The 22,050-nt window shown below is 43.1% G+C and overlaps 1 protein-coding gene across 1 annotated transcript in view; it reads left to right on the top strand.

Moving 5' to 3' along the window:
* HECW1 (HECT, C2 and WW domain containing E3 ubiquitin protein ligase 1) overlaps positions 1-22,050 on the top strand; it is a 129,373-nt gene that overhangs the window by 8,769 nt on the left and 98,554 nt on the right. The window contains exon 2 of the mRNA XM_008940528.1: positions 1,763-1,857. Within this exon, the coding sequence (XP_008938776.1) occupies positions 1,763-1,857 (95 nt within the window). The remainder of the gene's footprint in view (positions 1-1,762; positions 1,858-22,050) is intronic.

Below are 22,050 nucleotides of genomic sequence, written 5' to 3'. Positions count from 1 at the left end.
AATGTGGTGGCAGGTTAACTGTGCTGGCACTGTGCTTCCCGTCACTGCATGTCCCTGGTGCCTCCTCAGGGAGGAGTGCTGAGAAGAAGCCGCCTGGAGATGAGAAGTTCTTGAGCTACTTGGGAACATAATCTCTTTGGGCTTCATTTCCCAAGTCACATTTAAAAGTTGGAAACGCTTTACACTCCTAAAACTTCTGTCTGTCTGTCAAAAAAAAAAAAAAACCAGGATTTTTTTTCTCCTCTTGTGTTCCTGTGTATCTGTAGGCATCAAGATAAACAATTCAGGCCTGTGTTTTTGAGGGTCTCCACCATTTTTCATGCCCTCATGTTTTGCTTCCACCTTGGGTGCTTGTGGATCTGGGTTGTTTTTTGGATCTACCAAATGGCAAATCACAGCACCATAATCTGTGGCCAAGGTCCCAGCTCTTAACATGGCATCATCTTTTGTCACAGCTGCACAGATTTCACTTATTTTGTTACTGGTGTTAAAACAGCAATGCCATTTGTACTTTAAAACATTGACATTCCTTGATTATTTTCTGACCTAGGCACTGTTGTTACAATGAGCAGAATTGTGGCTCTGCAGTCAAGGGTTGATGTTTTCCCTGAACCTCAGCAGCAGCTGCAAAGCAGTGTCTTAAGGAAAAACTCAATTGTAAGAAGCACCTTTAGAGAAGGTACAGAGAAGCTGATGATAATGATGGATAATTCTATAGCATTATCCAGTTAAAACTGCAAGATGTGAATGCTGCTTTTATTTAAATGGGCATGAACATACCTGTGACATGCATACGGTGCCTAAGTGCTCCGTCCTGGCTGTATGTAGGCACCATATCAACCCAGCTCACATCCTAGTTTACTGTGGAAGAAAACTCCTGCCTGCAGGATGTGCTCCAGCAAGTCAACAGGTTCAGACCAGTGAGTGAGTGGGATTATAGCACATGTTAGTATTCATATCTGTTTGTGGTTAGTGACCAACAGAGAAGCTGGCTGAAGGTGTCTTTCCTTCTTGCAGCAGAATAAAAGGTGGGTCATAAGGGGATGATTGAACAAGAAGCTGATGTCACTTCTTCTGTGCCTTGATGCAGTTAGCAAAATGGGTTTCTCTCACTTTGTCTGAATGTCAATGCATATGGCAAAAAGCAGCACTGTGAACCCAAAATCATGGTCTTGCTTGTGTTCCTCACCTAATTCAAATCTTTGGAAGTCAGTGGAAATACACAAAGAGGGGATCTCATGACTATACTGTTTTCTGAAAATTGTTTTAATGGTAGTAATTGTCAGAGCAGTTAATCTGCTAACATCTCTATCCTTGCCCTGACCAAGGCCAGAGCAGACTGGCTCAGTGAAACCTGTCAGTGAGCAACTGTCCTCCTTCCATGGTTGTCCTAAGGAAGTTTCTCACTTTGACTGCATGTTAGTGTTTGGCATGTTTGAGCAGGGTGGATTTCTCTGTCCCTACTTTTCTTCTTCCTCATGTAGCTAAAGGCTGCTAATCGAGTACACTGAGGTCTGTCTGTCGTAGCCACTGCTCAGAAGAGGTTGGGGTTTTCACTTTTGCTCAGTTTCAGGAACTGAATTCTAAATTTCACTCTGGCAAAGGTGAAGATGGCAGACTGGAGGTGTCCTGTCGTGCCAGCCAACCTCACAATTTAACTGCTTGCCAGCCTTGTTCTTGTGAGCTGAAAGCAATCATGTGGCTTCTCCCGGGCAGTGCTTCTAATCTGAGATAATTCTTTTTTTGTTTTGTTTTGTTTTAGCTGAAACTAAGATCTGCTTCAAATACTACCATGGGGTGAGCGGGGCGCTACGAGCCACGACTCCCAGCGTCACCGTGAAAAACAACGCGGCTCCCGTAAGTTATGCTGACCTCCTGTTGGTTTCCATGGGTGTTCCCTGCTGCCACTGTGCTTCCCCTGGCTTTCCCTGCCTACCTTGTGTGTTCTTTTATGTGAAAACTGAACGTAATATTTGCTCTTCAGTGCCCCATAGTACAGAGAAATGGGTAGTCTTTCAGGTAAGGTGTGGGTTTGCACACCCAGGGAACACAGATTTGGCTCTCAATCTGTCACAGATAATCTCTCTAATCTGGGGCAAGTCCCATGGCCTAGCTGTATCCCATTCTGTTGGAGAATCTTCTCTCTGCTGGGTGTTGTGAGGCTTGGATGATATCTCAAGGATTTGGGATCCTTGGCTGATAAATACAGTAAGTGTCCAGAAAAGGGAGAAGATTTTCCTATTTTAAGGTGCTTTTCCAAAGTCAAGGTGTGAGCATTTTCATGGCAATGCCTCTGAGTTCCAGGAGCAGCTAGACTGTGACAGGCTCCCACCAGTGGTAAGAAGTGGGCATTCAAGGGATCCATTGAAAGACTGAACATTGGTTCTGACAGATTGAGGCTTCACTGAGAGCAATTTCGATTTACCAGATCTTAGCAAAGCTCTGTGGCTCAGATGGCTCTTAAAAGCTCTATATCTTGCCTGGGTTTGGAAAATTTGATCCCCCTGAGAATGAAATGTTTTTAGAAGCCTGTGGAGAGACTTGCTGACCTCCAGAGCTTGTCTGGCCTTGCTGCTAGAATTTCACTGTCTGCCAGGTTCATCTTGGCAGAGAGCTGCATGAGCTGAGGAGTTTTAGTCCAAGCAGCGTTTGAAAGGGACTATCTCAGATGTTGTTTAGAATTCTCTAACCTGTGGGTAGGTTTCAGTGGACATCACTGAAGCTTAAAATTTTAAAGTTTGTTGGTTTGGCTTTTTTTGTTTGGTTTGTTTTTGTTTTTGTTTTTTTTTTGTGTGGTCCCAAGTTAATATTTCTAGGAAGGGTGAAAAGTCTCCCGTGCTGTGTGTTGGCTATGTCTGATTGCACCAGGCAGGGCCAGGAAGGATTAATTTTATCACCCTTGACCCCTGTAAAGGCTTTTGGTGGTTTCTTTTTGTCTTCTTTTGATGCACACAGTAGCTGCAAACTGGATGCTGGGTAGGAGCTGATGGTGTGTCTTGTGGGAATAAATGGCATTTATGTCTTCATGCACTTTTATTGTCATGCTCATGATGAAGCCATTCATTGGTTTCAGAGCCTGGTGAGTTTCCTTCAACTGTCTTCAGAGGAACATTATGATGTGGCCTTGGATATCTTAATTGTGTGGAATGCTGAGAAGTTCTTTTTAGCCTGTAGTGAGCGGTGTCTTGTTGACTCAGGGCTTGCTGTTGGTTTCCTGATTGTTGTCAATTTGAGGGGACAATCTGTGTCACTGATTTAGTCCCAGTCTTCTCTGGAAGGTAAGCCAGTCAACCAAGGCAATAAATACCAGTAGGCTGAGAGATTAGAAGAATTGTTTTACACAATTCACATCCATGTCTTAGACCCGAGTTTGAGCCAATTAAGAAAAACTTCAAGGTCTAGTGTGGAAGGTTTACTCTATCATTACTAAGTATCAGCAATATACTTTAAGTTAATAGAACATCTGAGGACTTATGCAGTTCTTCAGTTGAAGCTTTTATATACATACAGGGAAATAAAGAAATCATTCACTTTGAGCTTCAAAAGATGTCCTCTTTGTGCAATACTTATGGTCTTGAGAGAGATCAGTGAGAACCACCTATTATGACCATCAGTTGAGTATGCTGTACTTGACTTGAAAGTGCTGTCAGGTAACTGGTTTCTGTTTGAAGACCAAACCACTGTCCTTGGAAATACCATTCTCTTCACACTGTCTTCTATTTTTTTTCTGCCCTTCTGGGTTGCAGAATATCCTGTGTGATTTTTGCCAATTTCCTTTGCAGACCAGAGAGACCAGCAGTGTTGTAGGTGCAGCACCAGTTTCTCTGTTGTTTTCTCTTAATTGTTTTGTTGGGTAACATAAATATTTGGTTCATTGAAAGGCAAATACTAAGAAATAAAGACGACAAAAGCAAAGGAATGGCAACAAAGGTTAGGCAATACCAGCCTGGATGGACCTTCCGTCCGTTTTAGTGTTTAGTAGGAGTTTTAGCATTGGCTGTGGGACCTTAGCATGCTAGAAATAATAGCTTTGTAGGGAGAAAATCTCAGTGGGGATCCTGCTGTGGGTATAGGGGATGAAGTTTGTTTTTAAAATCTGGTTGCCTTGAACAAAAGGGAGTTTTGCCATTGTAGTGAAGGTGTCACAAGCTCACCCTGAAGCTTAGGCTGTCAATACAGGGACAGAGAATGAGGCTTTGTGTATTTGACAGAAGCAAAGCTTTTTGTTTGGCACAGCTTGGGAAAAAGATACAGAGCGGGTGTCCTTTGTGAGGCAGCATTTGAGGACAGGTGACCTTCTGGGGACAGTTTTTCACTGCTAGCACAGGCTCATCTGCAGCTGGTGCCAGGGCCACCCAGGCGGGCTCTGTCCGAGAACCTCCCGCGGCAGGGGCAGCAGCTGGGACGTTGGCCGCTCGGGGCACGACATGTCCTGTCTGGCAGCAAGACCTGCAAACACCAGTGACCAGCAGCACCCGAAGACCCCAAATCCCTTCATTGTCTGTCTGGCTGGGCGTTGCTGCAGTTGAAAAGGGAAGAGAAGCTGGAAGCAGTTGCCATTGTTGTTCATGTTCATGTTGTTCTGCTAAGACCGTCTTTATCTGGCAGTTAAAAGGAATCCCGCTTCCAAAGAGGGGAAAAAGTTGCTGTGGTGGATGTCTTTGGTGCTTTAGACCAAGTAGCACCTCCCATTTTCTTGTGTGATGAATGTTCTGCTCCATTTGAGTTTATCTCCTTGTGCTGTAGCCCAGTTACTAGAGCTGCCTCGCCTGCTGATGAGGATGCCCTGCAGCCCCTTTGTCACTGAAGAGTCCTGTCACTTTTTATCTCCAGTGAGTCCTCAGGGTTGAATCTCTGGGAGTGAAGGGCTGTGCACTTTGGGCAGCTCATACATGGCAGGAGTGTAGATGGGAATTGGGAGCAGTGGATAGGCCTGGGGGTAACAGCAGTAAAACAGAGAACCTGAAATTCTGGGAGAAAAAAAGGAACATCCTGGCTGGCTTCTTTTTTTTCTGGACCAGTGGCAACCTGAAGGCAGTGTTGCCTTATGCACAGTAAAATTATGCTGCTAACTCATAAGCGCTGTCATGGTATGGGTGGGCAAGTTTATCAGTAGAAAAGAATGTTTTTACAACATCTGGAATGTTCCTCTATTTGTGACTCTTCATTTATTCATAATGCTGTTGCCACTAATTCCTCTTTACATGAGACATTGTTGCAGAAAAAAAATCCAAGTCACAGCAATTAATTCTGGCGGTAGGAGTGTTATCTTGTAGTGTGGAAATAGTTTAACCTGAACGTGGCTCTTTTGCAGTAAAATAAAGCTGGCATGAGAACAGCATACAGAATGAAAAAGAAAAACCTTTTCCCCTAAGAGTTTATAGCCTAGAAAGATAAATTGGATACATCACAATTAAAAGACAGTAAGTGGAGAATCAATGTTTTAGCCTCGGGACAAATGTCTTCAGTAAATTGGGAGCATTCACTCGCTGTGTACTAGAGGCAAAGCAGCACGGCTGATCGAACCTCTGGAGCTTTCCTGCCACAGTTCCTGTCTCGTAGATCATGATGGCACTCGTCAAATACACTTAGCATCGTGGGGAAAGCTATGTAAATTGGAACTAATTATGGAAAGAGACCTTCCCTGTGTTGTGCCTTTGTGGAAATGCTGCCTCAGCCAGGTTTCCCACAGCAGGAGTTACTGCTTGATAAGCTGCTGCCGTTTGGGGGTGACGGATCGTTCCTGAGGAGTTCCTGCCGTAAAGATCTGCGTTACGTGCTGTCACGTCAGAGCCTGGGCTGCCAGGAAGTCTTTGATAATGAAGCATTCCCCCTCATTTCCATGTATGTGCTGCAAGCCAGGATTTTGAGAGTGCACGTACAAGCAGCTGTATCTCTCATTTTTTTCCAAAGGCTGGATCTAAAACTGGCATCTGTGTGTTCTTTTTCACTTCATGTCTTATTCTGTGATAGGTGAGTTTTAAAACAGTCTGTGTTTCTGGGGCATCATTATGTAATAAATCTAACAGTCAGATTCTGAGAGTGTAAGAATAATTATACTTCAAGAAGGATAAAGAGGGAGCAGGAACTCGGAGCGTGTTCTGCATTGTTCAGCAATTGAGGTTAAAAAAAAAGTTTATGGAAAACACAACATCAGGCTTCTGCAATTAATCATGGCAAAGAATGCAAACCAGGTACATCTTTAACAAGTGTAGGTCGTGTACCTTGAAGGGCTCAGCATTTCCAGGGAGGGAGGCAGCACTTCTGTGGAAGCTCTGGGTGTGCTTCAGTGGCTGGGTATCTGTCAGGGCTGAAAAAGAGAATCCCCTTTCCTTATCTTGAGATGAGAAGTAGCAAGAGCTCCCCTAATTTGCAGCTGCCTACAAATGCAAAATAAGAAGTAGCATCATAGTACGACCTATTATCAACCAGTTCTTGTATATGTCTCCTCCTATTTTGATTACCTGCAAAGGAGATTAAGTCATTCAGGAATGAAAATGTCAGGGCAAAATGAGCAGGGGAAATGACTGGAGATAGTTGCTGAGCTGGAAGGAAACGTAGACTCTAACAGTCAAATCCAAAGTGCACTCTGCCTGGGTGCAGCCCTTTTCCAATGTAAAAGGCATCTAACAGAAAATATATATGCTAAGAAATGATTTCTGAGAATGCATTCCCCTGATTAACCATTCGAGGTGAATAATTCTGAAAAAAGTAGCTGCTCCACAGACTGTGGGGGGAAGTAATCTGTGTAGGCTTCTGATCTATCAGAAAGATCTGCCCATTTTTTGGTTTTCTCCTGACATGGTATTTCTTTCACAATAGCAGCAATGCTGTCCACATCCCAGCTGCCTTCTGTTGCAGCTGGTGTAGGCTAACGTGAGGAGGTATAACATGAGAGCATAAGTCATAGAATGTAAAGAAACTGTTCAGTGAGCAGTAGTCGCTTCAGCCTTTTAACGGAAAGTTTTGTATAACGTTGGTTTTCTTTAAGCGTACAAGGAGCGGTTTGGTCACTTGTGTACAGAGGATCATTATGGTGCATGGAGTTAAGAATGTGTCGTGGCTTACAGTAATCTTGTCAGCAGCAGAAGAAAGAAGTGTAGTAGTATCTCTTAGGGAACTGGCAAAGATTTGGCTAGGTCCATAGGAGATATTAGCACCTTGATGTTTTGAAGTCCTGTGTGCGCTCATTTTACACTTGTTTTGAAATGTTCTAGAGAGGTGAAGTTAAAATGAGAGCAAGGAAAGGATTAGGACTAATACAGAAAGGTTTTTATTAATACTCTGTTTATTGTTTTCAACACTTTATATGATATTATTACCTAAAGCCTTAATCTAAGAGTGGGCCCTAGGGCAGTATGTGCTGAATAGGTACACTTGCTTACATGGGCTGCAGACAACGTGCATTCAGAAGAAGGGGCTTCCTAGCAAAATCTGATGCCCACCACGGCTACAGAATACGAGGGAATGAGTTTAATGTGGGAATAACTCTCAGCACATTTGTTACAGCTGAAAAATGTCATGATTTCTTTTTTTCCCTTCCGTTGTGCTTCATTATAAAAGCATGGTGGTGTTTTACATGGTGGTGTTTTACAGCCCGATGTGGTGATACTCAGCAGTTATGTTCAAGCATGCTTACTCATATGAGCAGCCTCCTAATAGCTGCACATTTGAGCCCTTAGTTCAGTGTAATTACATTTTTGGTTATGCGTTCTATATCCTAATTAGCACTGATTCAAAGAACGTGAAGGTTAATGACATGTCCAAATTATTTCTTATTGCCACCTCAGTGACACGGGCACGTTTTCAGTATGCAGATACATAAAGACTGTTGTATTTACACTGCAATTACTCTGCCATGTAGCAAGCACTCCATTTATATGAATTAGTAGAGTTGGAAGGTGTAACCAGGATGTAATTGGTCTCTGACTGCATATAACTACAGTCGCTGTGTTAGAAATGATAAAGTTTCCCTTTTATTTTCTTTACACACTTTTTAATTTGGGATGGTTGGCAAGAGATTTTCTTTAAATGGTAAGAAAACTTATTTGCACTGAAGGGTTCTTCTGAGTACAGTTCAATAATAGTGGCTTTTACAGACCTGATTCAGTGAAGGCGTGGTGCACGTGCTGAAACCCTGCTGCCATTACTGGAAATGTTTAAGAATTTTCTTCCAAATTGTCAGAATCTTTCAAAACTTTATAGCATTAGCAAGTAGAGTCACTTCAAGCAGCATTTTCATTTTGACAGACTGCAGATACGTCAATAGCTGAAATGACAAATGATCCACTTCTGTTCCCTATCCTGATATCGACTTTCTCAGCTCGGTGTGGTTCAAACTCCTATCACCACACAGTCACAGATTTACACAGCTTATGAGAGATAAGTACTCAGAATTTATTATCTAACAAGCACAAATTGAGCCGGGGAGGTACAAACAGTTTTCCTTGTGAACATCAGCATTGATTTCCTGAGCAGCAGCCTGTAACTCTCAACATGCACTTCTGGGTTTCTTTTTGTTGGTATCAGGCAGTTGAAGCAGAGAAGAGCTGTGTACCTACACAGGCAGGGTGGCTGGGACATGTGTCCTGCTCAGTACACTGGAGACTGGGATGAGAGGGATCTGAAATGGAAGTTGTGGAGGTCCTGCCAGTGTCTCCTTGAGCCCTCAAGCAGCTTCACACAGTGCAGTGCTGTAGGCATGGCTGCAATGGATTAACAGGGAAGAGATGACGTAAGAACAAGCTGGCATCTGCTAAATTTTGAAGCAAAACAGTTCTTTACGTGTTCATCCATCAGACTTTTTCCTGCTGTACTAGCCTGAATGTGCAGTTGTGCTGTCAGAAAAGCAGAGTAGGGACAGAACAGAAAGTAGGGTTAAGGCCACCAGTTGCACATCCCATTAAAGTGCTGTCAACTTCTTACCCTCTCGTGGACTCTTATTAAGTAGTGCTAATTGTGGACCTGCTGAGCCATGCCTAGGTATCACTGACTACACCCTACTCTTCACTTTTCAGATCAATTACACTGATTTTTGGCTTCTCCATCTTGCTCTGGTTTCTTTGCACATGTTATTTCAAAGAAAACTCTTGGGTCAAATTTCACCTTATTGGGCATCTGATCCAGTATGGACTTCTAAATCTAGATTTAGAGTGATTTAATTAGCAGACTCGCAGTGCAGCATGGAGTTGAAGAGAAGAAATAAAAAGCTTGACAGATGGGAACTGGAGTGATTTTATTTCAGCAACACCAAGAAGATCATTACACGAGCCATTTATTTGTTAATGGGTTCAATACGTGTCTGGTATTTCCCAGCCACTTGCTTTCTGAATATCTCTTGTTATGGTCACATAATAGCCATACTAATAGTCTGCACATATTACTCCCTTCTGTAGTTTAGTAAATTATGGAAAGATCAGTGACTGTTCAGCACACTGCACTGGTACAATCATCTGTGCTTGGGCCTTTTACATTCTTACACGCTTCTTCCTGCGCCTGGTCGGGTTACTGAAATATGGAGCAGTTCCTGAATTAGGCAGTGGGCCTGAGAGCTGATAATTTGATTTTGTTGAAGGAAGAAGGAATGATTTAAACCTCTGGAGTGCACTTCAGAGGTGAAGTTGATAAACTTCCGAATGAAGCACCTCCTGCTTCTCCCTTCTAGGAGTTACCTGCTGTGATAGGGCATGAATCTGTGGGTGAACATCAGATAAATTACTGGAGGTAGTTTAGGCTTCTTATCAGCCTTTCCAGCAAGTATTGGTTCAGAAGTTACAGAAGTACTTGCCTTGATGTTGCTTTACAAAATAGATTATTTCCACCCTTATTTATCAGTTTGTTACGGCCAGTTTTGTACATGTTGACCCAAGTCTCACTGGGTGCTCTAGAGGCCTGCTAAAGGGTTAAAAGAAAAGAACGTTGTGTGCTAGCCATTTTGTGTGTGTATTTAACTAAGGGAAAGCACCGTTTATACTTGGCACAGTCTTGATTTTAAAAAGCACTTTTCAATCAGAAAAACAAAACAAAACAAACAGGAATTTTGCCAGGGTGAATCCTCTCCAGTATGCAGCTCCCAGGGCCATGAAAGCTACAAGACTCCTGCAGTGGCATGAAATCCTCTAGGCCAAATTGGATATGTCTGCAGTACTGCCTGCTGAGGCATAAAGAGGGTTTTCTGAAAGAGTTAGAAACTCCAAATGAAAGTTGTTGGCGTAGTGTTTAATCTGCTGTTAATTCCTGTTAGCTGGTGAGACAAAGCAGAGGACTTATGAGCAAGTATTAGCCACGCAGAGGAGTTCAGTGGCCAGTTTTCTGACTGACCTGTCCATCCAGGATAGTAGGTCCAGTATGACCACAGCATACTAAGGTGTGGTCATTAGATTAGAATGAAGAAGAAATGACTCATGTTGAGGGAGGACTGCAAATATTAGCTGAGACACTACTGTTTCTGTGGATAAACTTTCAATAGAAACTGAGTAAATTTTAAAAGGTGTACAGGGAATAACATTAACTTACTGCTTATTCAAAGCAATGAATAAAATCCCAAGTAAGTCTCTAAGAGCTTATAATGAACAAGATAAAATAAGCAGATGGAGCTGGGGAAGTGAAGGAACTTGTTCTGTAAAACTCTTGTGATAGCTCAGTGATGATATGAAAATAGGACATCAGGAAAACTTGATAAATACAGCAGACTTATCAGCTTAGGGGTTTATTTTTTAAACATCTGTGATGTTTGCAAGACATCAGTGATTTCTAAAACAAAACGTTAGGATGTCAGGTGCTCATCTTATTTCTTGAATTTGGTGTTTTGGTTAACAGTATCTGCTGCTGGATCTCAGACACGCTGCCAAGGGAAAAGGGAAAAGGAAGCTTACTCTTCAGGGAGAGATGCCTTAAATGTGGCTACAGTTTTTAAGTCTATTGGTGTAGGTCATGGTAGTCTGAAAACCAGAGCCACTGAAGTACCAGAGATCTTCCTGCCTATTCAGTGGGTCTTTCCCTCTAAGTCTGGGTGGACTGTTGCACAAATATGGGCTAGATACAACTTGCTTGCCATTTATGTTGTCTTTCTTTGCCTGGCCATTTTAAATTACTTGTTTTGCTACAAGGCAAGATGCTTAGGGCAGCAGCTTTGGAGTGCAATGCAAATAACTTACCAGAGTTGAGTGAAGTTTAGTGGCTTTTCAGCAAAGAGCATGGAGAGTTACCTGGGGTCTCTGTATGTGGTCTCTTCATGCGTTGACCAAGCTGCCCTGTGCTCTTAGTTGCAGTCAGAGCTTTGCCTGCAGGTTTACAGGTGTGAGGGAAATGTTTAGGAGACACAGGTGAGAAATGAAGCAAACAGATCAGTGGTGAATTTGCTGTGCAAATGCAAAGTTTGATTTTGCAAAGCTTTGATGCATAGTTGAGAAGACTGAGAAATTCCTGTGTAGGTGTACAGATTATAAGGAGACCACCCATTCCTGAGACAAAGGGTGCTGGTTCCCTGGGGCCAGCTGGAAAGCTGTCACCCTGGGAGGAGAACAGGGAGATGGGTGTAAGTCTTCTTCTCGTGTCTGCGTGAGATCCATCTTGCTCGTACCCGTTTCTGAATGGGAGCAAGGGGATGCGCGTAAGCTGAGCAGTCTCTCACTCAGCACCTTTCAGCCAGTGTCAGCAGCTAGCATTCCCTAATGTGCCTGTGACAAGCACTGGGAGGATTTCTTCACCTCGGAGCAGCAGCCAGACAAACAGCCAGACATGCAGAGGGAAAGGAAGAGCTCATAATCTTGTCAAAGCCAGATGTGGAGCCTGCACTGCACCTGCCTGTGTGCAATCCTGTAAGGAAGTTTCCTCTCTGCTGGAGCTGATAGATGCCATCGACTTCAGACCTGGTTGGATTTCAGTAACCAAGGACTTTCCTGTAGCCAGTGCTCTCTTGGGGAAAGAAGAACAGTATTGTAATTCCATGATGCTTGACCCTTTATTGGAATAACCTGTACTTAAAATCTGTCCAGAAATAACCATCCCCTCAGGTAACCTATATAAAATAAGGCACGTCACTGCGGAGCTGACTGCGAGGTGAACTTGCACACATTTAGAACCTGTGGATGTGTAGGTCATTCTGAATGTTTGTGGCATAACTCACAGGCTGTTGCAGTGGAAATACCCTAAATGGGTGAAGGAAAAGAGCAGGTGGTGACTGAAAGATAAAAGGTTTTCCTCAACCCAGCACACATCAGTGCCTGCAGGTGTCTGACTTTGAGTATGGTGTGCAGGAATGTTCTTGCCTATGTCCATTTGCACATGCTTGCAAGCCCTGTCATGATCATGTCATCCTTTCCACCTAGCTGCTTTTTTTTTTTTTGCTTCTCATGTTTTCTACTCCTCCTTTTGAGTTGTATGCTTTTTTTTTTTTTTTTTTTTATTGCTGATGATTCAGCTTTTAGGTTTGTTTTCTCTGAGTTTTGAATGTCTTGAATTTCCTGTACTTAGCTTCTCACAAAACCCAGGTGATCCAAAAATGTATCTATAAAGTTACATTGGGAAAAGGTTGTGATCAGAGACAGCTAAAAAAAGAAAGCAGCATTACAATTTCTATTCATCAAGAGGCAGACTTAATGCTTCACAGTTATCTTTTAGGTTTACATTTCCTGGTTTCTAGGAGCTCGACAGGATAATCGTGTTCCCTTCATGTAGTTTTGCTGATGAAATAGTTATATAATATTGCATACTTTTCTGAATCATTTTTGCTATAATTATTACTTGTATGAAAGATTAAGAACAGAAGAGGTTCAAGTGGGGAAATCCATGTAGGTCACTATGTTACATATCAGCAGATGTGCATAAGAATATTTCTTTAATAGAATCTTTGTTCATTTTTAATCCTTGAATCTCTTGAGAAACATTTTTCCACTTCCATTAAATATCTGTGTAGTTGTTTTTTTTTTTTCCCAGCTAGCTAGCAGAGTTCTTAACCAAGTACATTTCCATCCATACTGAAAGCATGCAGCTCCTCCCCACTTAATATCTCCAGTTTAAAAGCAGGCTTAAATTCTTACATCTGTGAAGTCTGATGGAAAGCAACCAAGTTGTTCTTACACAGTTCCCTTTTGGGTCTGATTTTTATTTGCACTGAGGCCCTTTTTGCCCTTATGGCAACGCAGTGGAGCCTTATGGTGAACATAAGTATAAACCACATTAATTACACCATATGTTGATATTCATAGCAAAGGGCCACCAGCATTGCTCATACTGCCTAACTCACCCTGGGCAATTGTTAAAGTTTACTTCACAAAATGCAGAATGGACTATATTTCAGCTACCAACACGTTTATGACCTCCTGTCTAGCAGACTAGAACTGTACTAGGACTGTGATTCCAGAGGTGGACTGTTTGAGGGCAACCACCATCTGTTACCATAGAGCTGATGCAGCTATATGGGAAGAGTTAAATCTAATACTGGAAAAGTCTGGATGTGCCACTAATTGTCAAGTAACTCTGTTTTTACTAGCAGCCTATTTATTTGTCTCATTTTTCCTAAAAGGATCTAAGCTATCTTGGCCAGCAGGCAGGTATGAAAGCTGCTGCCATCAGGTTTGAGTTTGAACAAAGCTGTACTGATTATTGTTGAGGGGTTGGCTTGTTTTTTTTCTAGTGTTTGGGTTTTTGGAGATGTGTCTGAAAAGGTGAAAGGGAGTTTTTTAGGATGTGGAAGGCTAGAATTTAAGAAATTAATTGCTTGCTTTTCTTATAGCATTCTCCTCTACTCTTTTATTTGTTTTCTGCTCTTCTGTAGAGGCTTGTATTTTCTCTTTTCTCCTTTTTGTCTTCCACTTTTTCTTCTATTTTCTAGTTAACTTCTTTCATATTTTTTTGGCTGCTTCCTTTCACAGTTCTGAAGGGCCTCTTGATTAGGAGGTCCATGCTGCCTGAAAAGCATGCTGGGCCCTGGCCCCCACCAGCCTTTGGGATGACTTGGCTGCCTCTCGGAGAGCTGGCTGATAGTGGCCACTGTGTGAGCCTCAAAGTGGGGTGCTCAACGCTGCCAGGCAGACCCAGGCATGTGAGACATCTCCTGCTTTATGGTGAGGGTTGAGCTGTGGCCACACCTGAGGCTCAGCTTACAGGTCCACTGGTTTTGCAGCTGCCTCCCTACATTGTACACCCTGTGAGTCTTTATGCTCTTTGGAGCTGCTACCACAGAGGTTTGCATATCTATTTATCAGTCGTGCCTTTGAGGGTGAGGAACGAAGGGGGAAAGTGCCAAGTCTGTCTGGTGACATCCTCACTTTCTACTGAGAGTGAAGCAGCATTGGCAAGGGGTCAGCATAGGCTGCTTCAGAGTCCTGCATTTTAGAGGTACATAATGCTGCAGCAGCATAAGAGAATAAAATACTAATGCCACAAAGTCAGTGGCCAAACTCTTACCACTTTCAGAAGGGTCAAAAAAGACTTCCATGTCCAGCAGTCATTCGTCGTGCCTCGCTGTAGACTGGCAGCACAGCCTGCACCGTGATGGGAAGGGAAGAGCTGCATCTCTTGTTCTTCTCTTGCCAGCTGGTTAAAGGAGCACGGTCCAGGGAGTTGGCTTCAATCAGACTTGCTTCCATGTAGCCCAAAGCTTTGGACACTTACCAAGAAAGTTTTGTTTCTGCTGCTGCAGGGAAGAGAAGAGTAGAGTGGGAGCTGCTGCTAGAAGGGCATTCTTGGGGTGGAGCACTGGCCTCGGCTCACCGTGGCTTCCAGCTCCGGCAGTGCAGCAGCACAGCCCAGCTCTGCTCTCCTCTCCTTGCCCATCATCACTCACACAGCTGCAGACAAGTGAGCGAGGGGGCTGCGCAGGGAGGGGAGGAAGGGGTCAACTGTTCACCTGGCAGAGGGCAGGAATGTTCCTGGAGGGGATGAGGGGGAGAAGTTTTCTGCAGAAGACACCTACTTTCATGCAAGCATATTTGGCAAGGGGAGCAGTCTGGGGAGCAAGGGACATGGAGTTTGTGTGGGGATGGGAGCCCCTTCTCTTCCATATAAGTACTGGTTGAGGGTGATGTGGGTGGTGTGAGTAACATGGGGTATGAACCTCTGCATTGCCTTGCTCTGTTCCACAGAACAATTTCACAGGGTTGACTGAAGTGTTTCAGATTAATTCTGCACCGTGTTACATCAAAATTGACACAGGCAACAGAAAACACCTCTGTTGCTGATAGGAAGTGATTTATTTATTAAGATCTAAAAGAATTATATCATGATACTCACTGTAGTTAATGATTTCTCTGCAGTGACAGCACTCTTGCATTTAGTTGACATTCCTTTCCCCTTCTGTCATATTTAATGATTTTATGTTCAGCAATCTTTTGCATCCAATATGCAGCAGGCCAAATCCTTCACGGGCATTTCTACAATGACCAAATTGCTGTAGTGAACTTGGCTGCTATTGGAGATCAGATTTCATAAATGCTGCATCTCCCCAGAAGTCTTTGTCGTACCTCAGGTTTTCTCTGACACCCCACAGTCATTTTCAGGAGGAGCCTGGCCTCTGTTTTCTTAATGCTTCAGATTGGTCATTGATACTACCTACGAGAAGAAGCAGAGGTAGAGCTGGATTTGTCAGTCTTGAGAGAAGTCTCAGGTGGGATGTTACTGATGCCTATAACGACCTAATGGGAGATAGTGGGGAAGGAGGAGGCAGGCTCTGCTCACGGTGCATGAAGAAAGGACAGCAGACCACAGACACAAGATGCAGCAAGGGACATTCTGATTAGACCTCAGGAATGTTTTTATTTTCTCAAGACAATAATCAAACATGAGAACAGGTTGCCCAGAAAGCTTGTGGGATCTCCATCCTTGGAGATACTCAAAGCTGAACTGAACGGAGCTCTAAGTTGTTCCTGCTTTGACTGAATGGTCAGATGACTTCAGGAGATCTCTTCCAACATTGGTTATTCTATGGCAGTTTGATTACAGCCAGTATTCCCACAAGCCCACTTCACTGGAGAAGACTGTTGACTTTTTAAAGCCCATTGCTATAGAAAGCAGCAGCCTATGAAAAACAAAACAGTGAGTGCTGTAGCCAGCAGTAGACAAATAGGAAAACAAAGGCAATTTCAAAAAAATAAAATAATAAAAAAAAACCAACACCAACCACACAAACAAACAACCCCATGGGTTTATTGAGATACAATAAGCAGTTTCTGCCAGATCTGATGGATCTTACTAAAGATAAAGAGGAAAAACACTGAGTGTGAATGAGGTTGCAGTAACTAACTGTAGATGCTGTAAAAGAAAAAAAAAATATATTCTTCTCAGCTTTAGCCTTTCTGTGCCATCATAACTAGAATGCTCTGTGGAGTGAAATGGTTTATTAGTAATTCAGCAAGATCAAGGGACAGTTGAAGTAGCAGAGATATTTCTCTACTTTTAAAAACAGACTGTAAATCTCAACATTTGCCTCATTTCTGTAAAAGTAGGATCCAAGGCTGAAAACAAAGGGTCTGTAACTCACTTCTAGAAACAGTGGCAGTCATAGTGAACTGATTCTTGGGGCATTCATGTAGAAGAATGGGCATTGTTCACTGCCTTGCTGCTGCTTTTATGGCGTAAAGGGTCATTGACTCTGTTCCCTTGTCCAGACACTTTGACAGCAAGACTAATGCATTGAGCTGTTCTCCAGATACCGCGGAGCTGAAGGATGTGCTTGTCTCTTACGCTTGTGAGCATCACTTACCTACGTGCTTGTCCCAGCCAAGCTACATTAGGAGAGTGAGGAGTATCTGGAGCTCAGCTGGAGGCTGCCTGGAAGTACAAACTGCTGCCTCATGCAACTCCTGCCTTCCAAAGGCATTGTGGATGTCAGAGCTGATTTCCCCTATCAATACCCTACACTTTGATCCCCCTCAGCATTTCATAGTGCAAAGAGAAAATGTGTTAGCATCACTTTTTTAGTCCTCTATACAAAGTGTTTTCTTGAGAAGTCTGAATTTGGAGTCTACAGGGGCAGATTTTTTGCGGACTTACAGAATCAGAACAGTGCCCCGTGGGCCTCTCTCACCTTTTCAGTGGCAAACCTCCCAGCTGTTTCAGTGGGTTGTAGGGTCTTGCATAGCTGTTTCTGAGAGGATAATATTTACAAGCAGTTCTGCCTGTCAGAGCGCTTAAGCACACTAATACTCTGTGTACAGACCTGTCAGGTTCACAGGGCCAATCCTGTCCTGCATTAGGCATCTGCCTAATGTCAATCTGATCATAAACCCAGATTTTCTTAGAGGCTTTTTTCTGGATGATGGTGATTCTGGGAAGCACAAACTATTTAGCAATTGGAAGGAGCCTTTTTCCCTCCTATCTTGACCAGAGTTTGTTTTACACATTGGGTCTGTGAGCTACTGTTATCCTTTGGACCACTTTAAACGTGCTGAGAGACTTGTCAGTGCTCAAAGGATCACTGGCATCAAATAGCGTGCAGCCTCAGAGCCAGCGAGTGAGCAGCTGGTGAGGTATGCTGCAGAAAGTTTGCTACATTGAAAGAAAAAATGGGCTGTTTCTTACTTGTAGTCCAACCATCGACCCAGGAAACACAACCCAAAGCCTCCATGTGCATGCTTGGTGGTGTTTGAGTTTCTGAAAATCCAAGAGTTTATTTAAATGAAGTTTCAAAGAATGATTGAAGATCAGAGTCTCTAATCAAAGCTTTTCCTTTGCTGCCAAAGGATAGCTAAAGTTTATTAGGCAGAACTGTTGAAGCAAGTAAAAGCTGAATCTAATAGAGTTTTGAAAGCAAAAGATATTGGACTCTGTGGGAGAAACCGATTTGTTGTCGCAGTCCTCAGTTTTTTCTTTTTTAATCAGAAGTAGCTGTTCTTAACATCCCTATTCTAGCTTCAGGTTATTCTGAAGTAGCCTTCTACCCTCACAGGCAGGTTGGGGAATATGCAATACCTTTGTGTCAACATAGCAACCTCACACACTGAGTATATACTGACACTGAATGTCCTCTTGTCATTAGCCTTGTTGATAGTTGCCTTCTAGAGGACTACACTGATGATACTAAACAGCAATTTTTTCTGATAATTTTGGCTGCTGGGGTTTGTGACCTAGAATCTGCTGAAAGAATTCATAACCTTTTCAATGGGGGAAAAAAAAAAGTTTACTCACTTCCTCACTACCTTTTTTAAGGATTTCTAGGCGAGAGGTTTTTTTAAATTAAAAACTTCTGTCTTCTTGGAATAAATGAAGTTATCAATGAACATTGCTGCAAGACGAGGCAAAAGGAGCTTTCAGCAGACAAAGAGCAATTGCCACATGCCCACAAAAGGCAAATTCTCCCCCTGGTGAGGGAACGGTGTTGAGAAGGTGATTTACTAGCCAGGCAGAGCGGGGCTGACCCTGGCACAGGGGGCAGCCTCTGCGTGTGGGGTCGCAGCCCTGCAGGGGTGGGGGCTGGCTGCAGGAGCCCGGCGGGGAGTTACGCTGCTGCTGCAGGAACCAGCTGCTGCTTGGAGGCACCTGACACAGAAACACCACCGTGCCAGCACAGTGGCTTAGCGAGCTAACAGGATAAGTGGAATATATTGCATTCAAGAGCTGGATAATTCTGTTAACAGAGTGAGGGTTGTGGCTGAAGCACTGCCACTAATTAGGGCTAGATTTCAAAGTGGTGCCTGGGATTACAGCCATAATTCTGTCAGTGATAGTCATGGAGCTCAGGTCTCCATTTGCTCCTTTAACAGCTCGCCCTTTACAGTGTGCCCCATATTCCCAAGATGTGGAAGAAATCAACTGATGGAGAGAAAGGAAGCACTTGGTCTATGTTTATGTAGTCAGTTTTTTCTCAGTACTGTTTCTTTTGAAATTCAGTGCTTGTGAGGAAATGGGAGCATTCACCTATTTGCAGATCTACTGAGGAATTCCCTCTCTAAAGACAGTGGGGGAATATGAAGTGTGAGCTTGGGATAACGTTTTCCTTCTTTTCCTGTGGAAAGATGCTTCAGTGCTGGGCTGTGGAAAATGTGAGAGTTTTTCCACTCGGCTGACGAGTTGTCCTAATGCTATGAATTCAATGAAATCAAGAGGGCAATAGTGAAAGCCAACAGAACTAGGTTAGGGGAGAATAATATTCTGACACTTCTGCCACGTACACACGGGTCTGTTGAAACAGTTGCTCCAAGCTGATGTAAACTGACATCAGCAAAGCTGTGCCGAGTGGGAACTGGTGCTCTGCCCTGCCCTGTGCTGGGCGGTTTTGGACCCGTCTTGCTTCTCAGATGAACTAAGGGATATAAACAGATATAAACTTGGTATTTTGCCTCAGCAAGAGCTGGTGGACTGTAGTACTCCAGGTTTGCTCAAGTTTTTTTTTCTTTTTTTTTTTTCCTTAGCACATACTATAACTAAAGAGCAAGGGACTCTTAAGGGCTCCGTATGCTGGTGTGACACTTGCCTCCTTTCTTATTCAGGGTCACATAACTTCCCTCCAGCATTTGCAGGAACTACTCACAAGGAAAAATGGTACTAGGACAAGACTGTGTTATTTTTAGCTTTCACTTATCTCCACTCTTCTTTTTTCTCACTACTGAAATGAAAAAGTGAAAAGTGCTACCAAATGTGGACCTTTTCCTGAGTTCAGCAAGTCCCCAGAGGCTTGGATCTGGCCTCAAGTACCTCTCCATATTTCATGGATAGCCACCATAGTTCTGGAGGTTGTCCTTTGCTGTGCTTCAGTTTGGGAATCACTGTAGCAGACCACAAGAAGATTTTATGGTGTGTGTTTGCTGGAGAATGTTTTAAAGGAAGTACCAATACTTCTCTGCCTGCTTGTGTGCATGCGCTGCCATCAGTGGCAGTGACACCAGCTCTGATTACAAGCAAGGAGAAAAAAAAAAAAGGTTTGAATGGCAAGGAGGTTGGATTAGATGTTCTGTAAGTTCCCTTCCAACCTAAGGTATTCTATGAATCTGATTCAGGAAGCCTTCAGCTTTCTGAGAGACTCAGCAAGGCTTGAAGTTGCAGCTCACAACCCATCTCTTCATGTCTAGATATGACAGAAGCATGTAATAAAAGCATATTCATCCTGTTTCATGTCAGCAGGACTTGTAAAATAATTAGCCTGGGCTGCACAATGTGCAGACATGACATTGTAGACTAAAAATATTAAACTAATTCAAACTGAGCTCTGACTTCAAGGGCATAAAAGAGCACCAAAGTTACTGAGGGAAAATCACATTTGTTCCTTTCCTTGCCGAGGACTTCAAGTCCATAAGATGACAAGTGATGAGCTGAATGTTGTCTTTCTGTCAGCTAGCCATGTTTTGAGTGACAGTTGAGAAGATAGAGGGGATTTTACCTCTCAATGACTAAATTCAAGTTTTACTTACAGGGACAAAACTCCCAACATAATTATATTGTAGCCACTAGAATCAGTCTGGATTTCTTTCATGATAAATGGCAAGCAGGAAGAGTATGACCCATGCACTTCCCCATCCCAGGCCTCAAGACTCTATAAATCCCAGCTATTGTGGTGACTGGCAAGTGCTGGTGACCACGTGCCCTCCTTTGCTCTGCCCTGCATCATATGCTCTTAGCCTTGTCCTCGCTCCTGAGGACAGTCTGGTGTTGCATTAGAAAATGGTGAGTCTGAACTGCAGCAAAGAGCTTTTTTAGATAATAATAATACGTTGTTAGGTGTTTCTTCATCCTTCACCATTCCTTTTGAGTCCTTGAAACACCAATGTTGCATCTGAGAGAGTTACGTTGGGATAAATTACGGAGTATAAAATTCATTTACACAGCAGGGGTGGTTTTTAGGCCCCATGATTGCATGGCTGAGGGGTCAGCACTTGACAGGATGGTGTGGGCTACACTTGCTTCACAGAACAGATGGATCCTTTAGGAACAAATAAATTTTGTTGGTTTTGTTTCATTTACGGAGCTGGATATGTTATTACTCTCTTTGTCCAATGCCAAGCTTTACCAGCTTTGAAGATACGGGGATTCACAACAATACTCCAATATCACTGTCTTGATACAATTTAGCTAATGTAGCTTTGGCCCCAAAAGAGTATTTAATAGCAACATACTTTAAAGTTTTGAACAGGTTGGTGTTTGCAGGACCTCATCCGATCCACCCCAGACTGTTCAAGGCATAGACTGTTAAACTATTCATACTGATTTCATGGCAGATCTAAAAGCCTCAGAGAAGTGTTTAAGGACTGGAAAAAAAGCACATTTTTTTTCACAAAAGCATGCAAATGTAAGTCAGTTGGACCAGTTACTGCCCTGGACAAAATAATGAAAAGACCATAAGTAGTAAGCATTAAAAGATAACGTGTAATAAATGTCAGGTGGTGACATAGTATGAAAAATATATCTTGACAAGGAAATGTCATTGCTTCTTGGTGGGATCAGAACTTCAGCTGGTAAAGGTTAGTGAATTCTTGTTGTAAAATTCTCATAGTCACATATGATGCTCTGATTGAAATGTGTCTCCATCCAGAAATCAGTGTTAGCATCAATAAATGTATTGAAACCTGCTTAGCTGAGACGGCCAAAAGTGCAATTACAACTAATTAGCTGTGATCTAAAAGGGAAGTTTCTACTGGAATGTGCTCATGGTGCCACTCTTCTCAGTAGGCTTTTCCTTATTTAAGTCATCTGTACAGAACAATTATTATGACAAAGAAAAATAATTATGACAAAAAGTCAGGTCCAACAGAGCCTTTTCTTTTTTTAATATAATGGTGTCTAAGTTGATGCTGCAGATTTCTGATCAAGGCCTCATCAGTGTCTTGGCCTGTCAACAGTGCTGCTTGTTCAGTGCCTGCTGGCTGGGCTGCAGTGCCCCTTGCCCAGGCTCTGCACTCTCTGGGGGCAAAGAGCAGCTTGTTTTCCAAGTTAAGCTTGAATACACAATATGTAGTACACTGAGCAGTGAGTCACAGCTGAGTGGGACTTCAGTTACTGGTTCCCAGCAGAAACTGGAGCTTTGCTGCATAGATGCTCTTCTTTCCCGCCTGAAAGCCGCGTGGCAAGAGTGGCGAGGAGCTGCAGCTTCCCGGGAGCAGGGGAGCTCTTGGGGTGACT

The sequence above is a fragment of the Merops nubicus genome, unplaced genomic scaffold, assembly GCF_000691845.1.
Source record: "Merops nubicus isolate BGI_N331 unplaced genomic scaffold, ASM69184v1 scaffold18785, whole genome shotgun sequence".
Taxonomy (NCBI): Eukaryota; Metazoa; Chordata; class Aves; order Coraciiformes; family Meropidae; genus Merops; species Merops nubicus.
The sequence above is the reverse complement of the archived record's forward strand: the minus strand, read 5'-3'. Positions and strand labels throughout refer to the sequence as shown.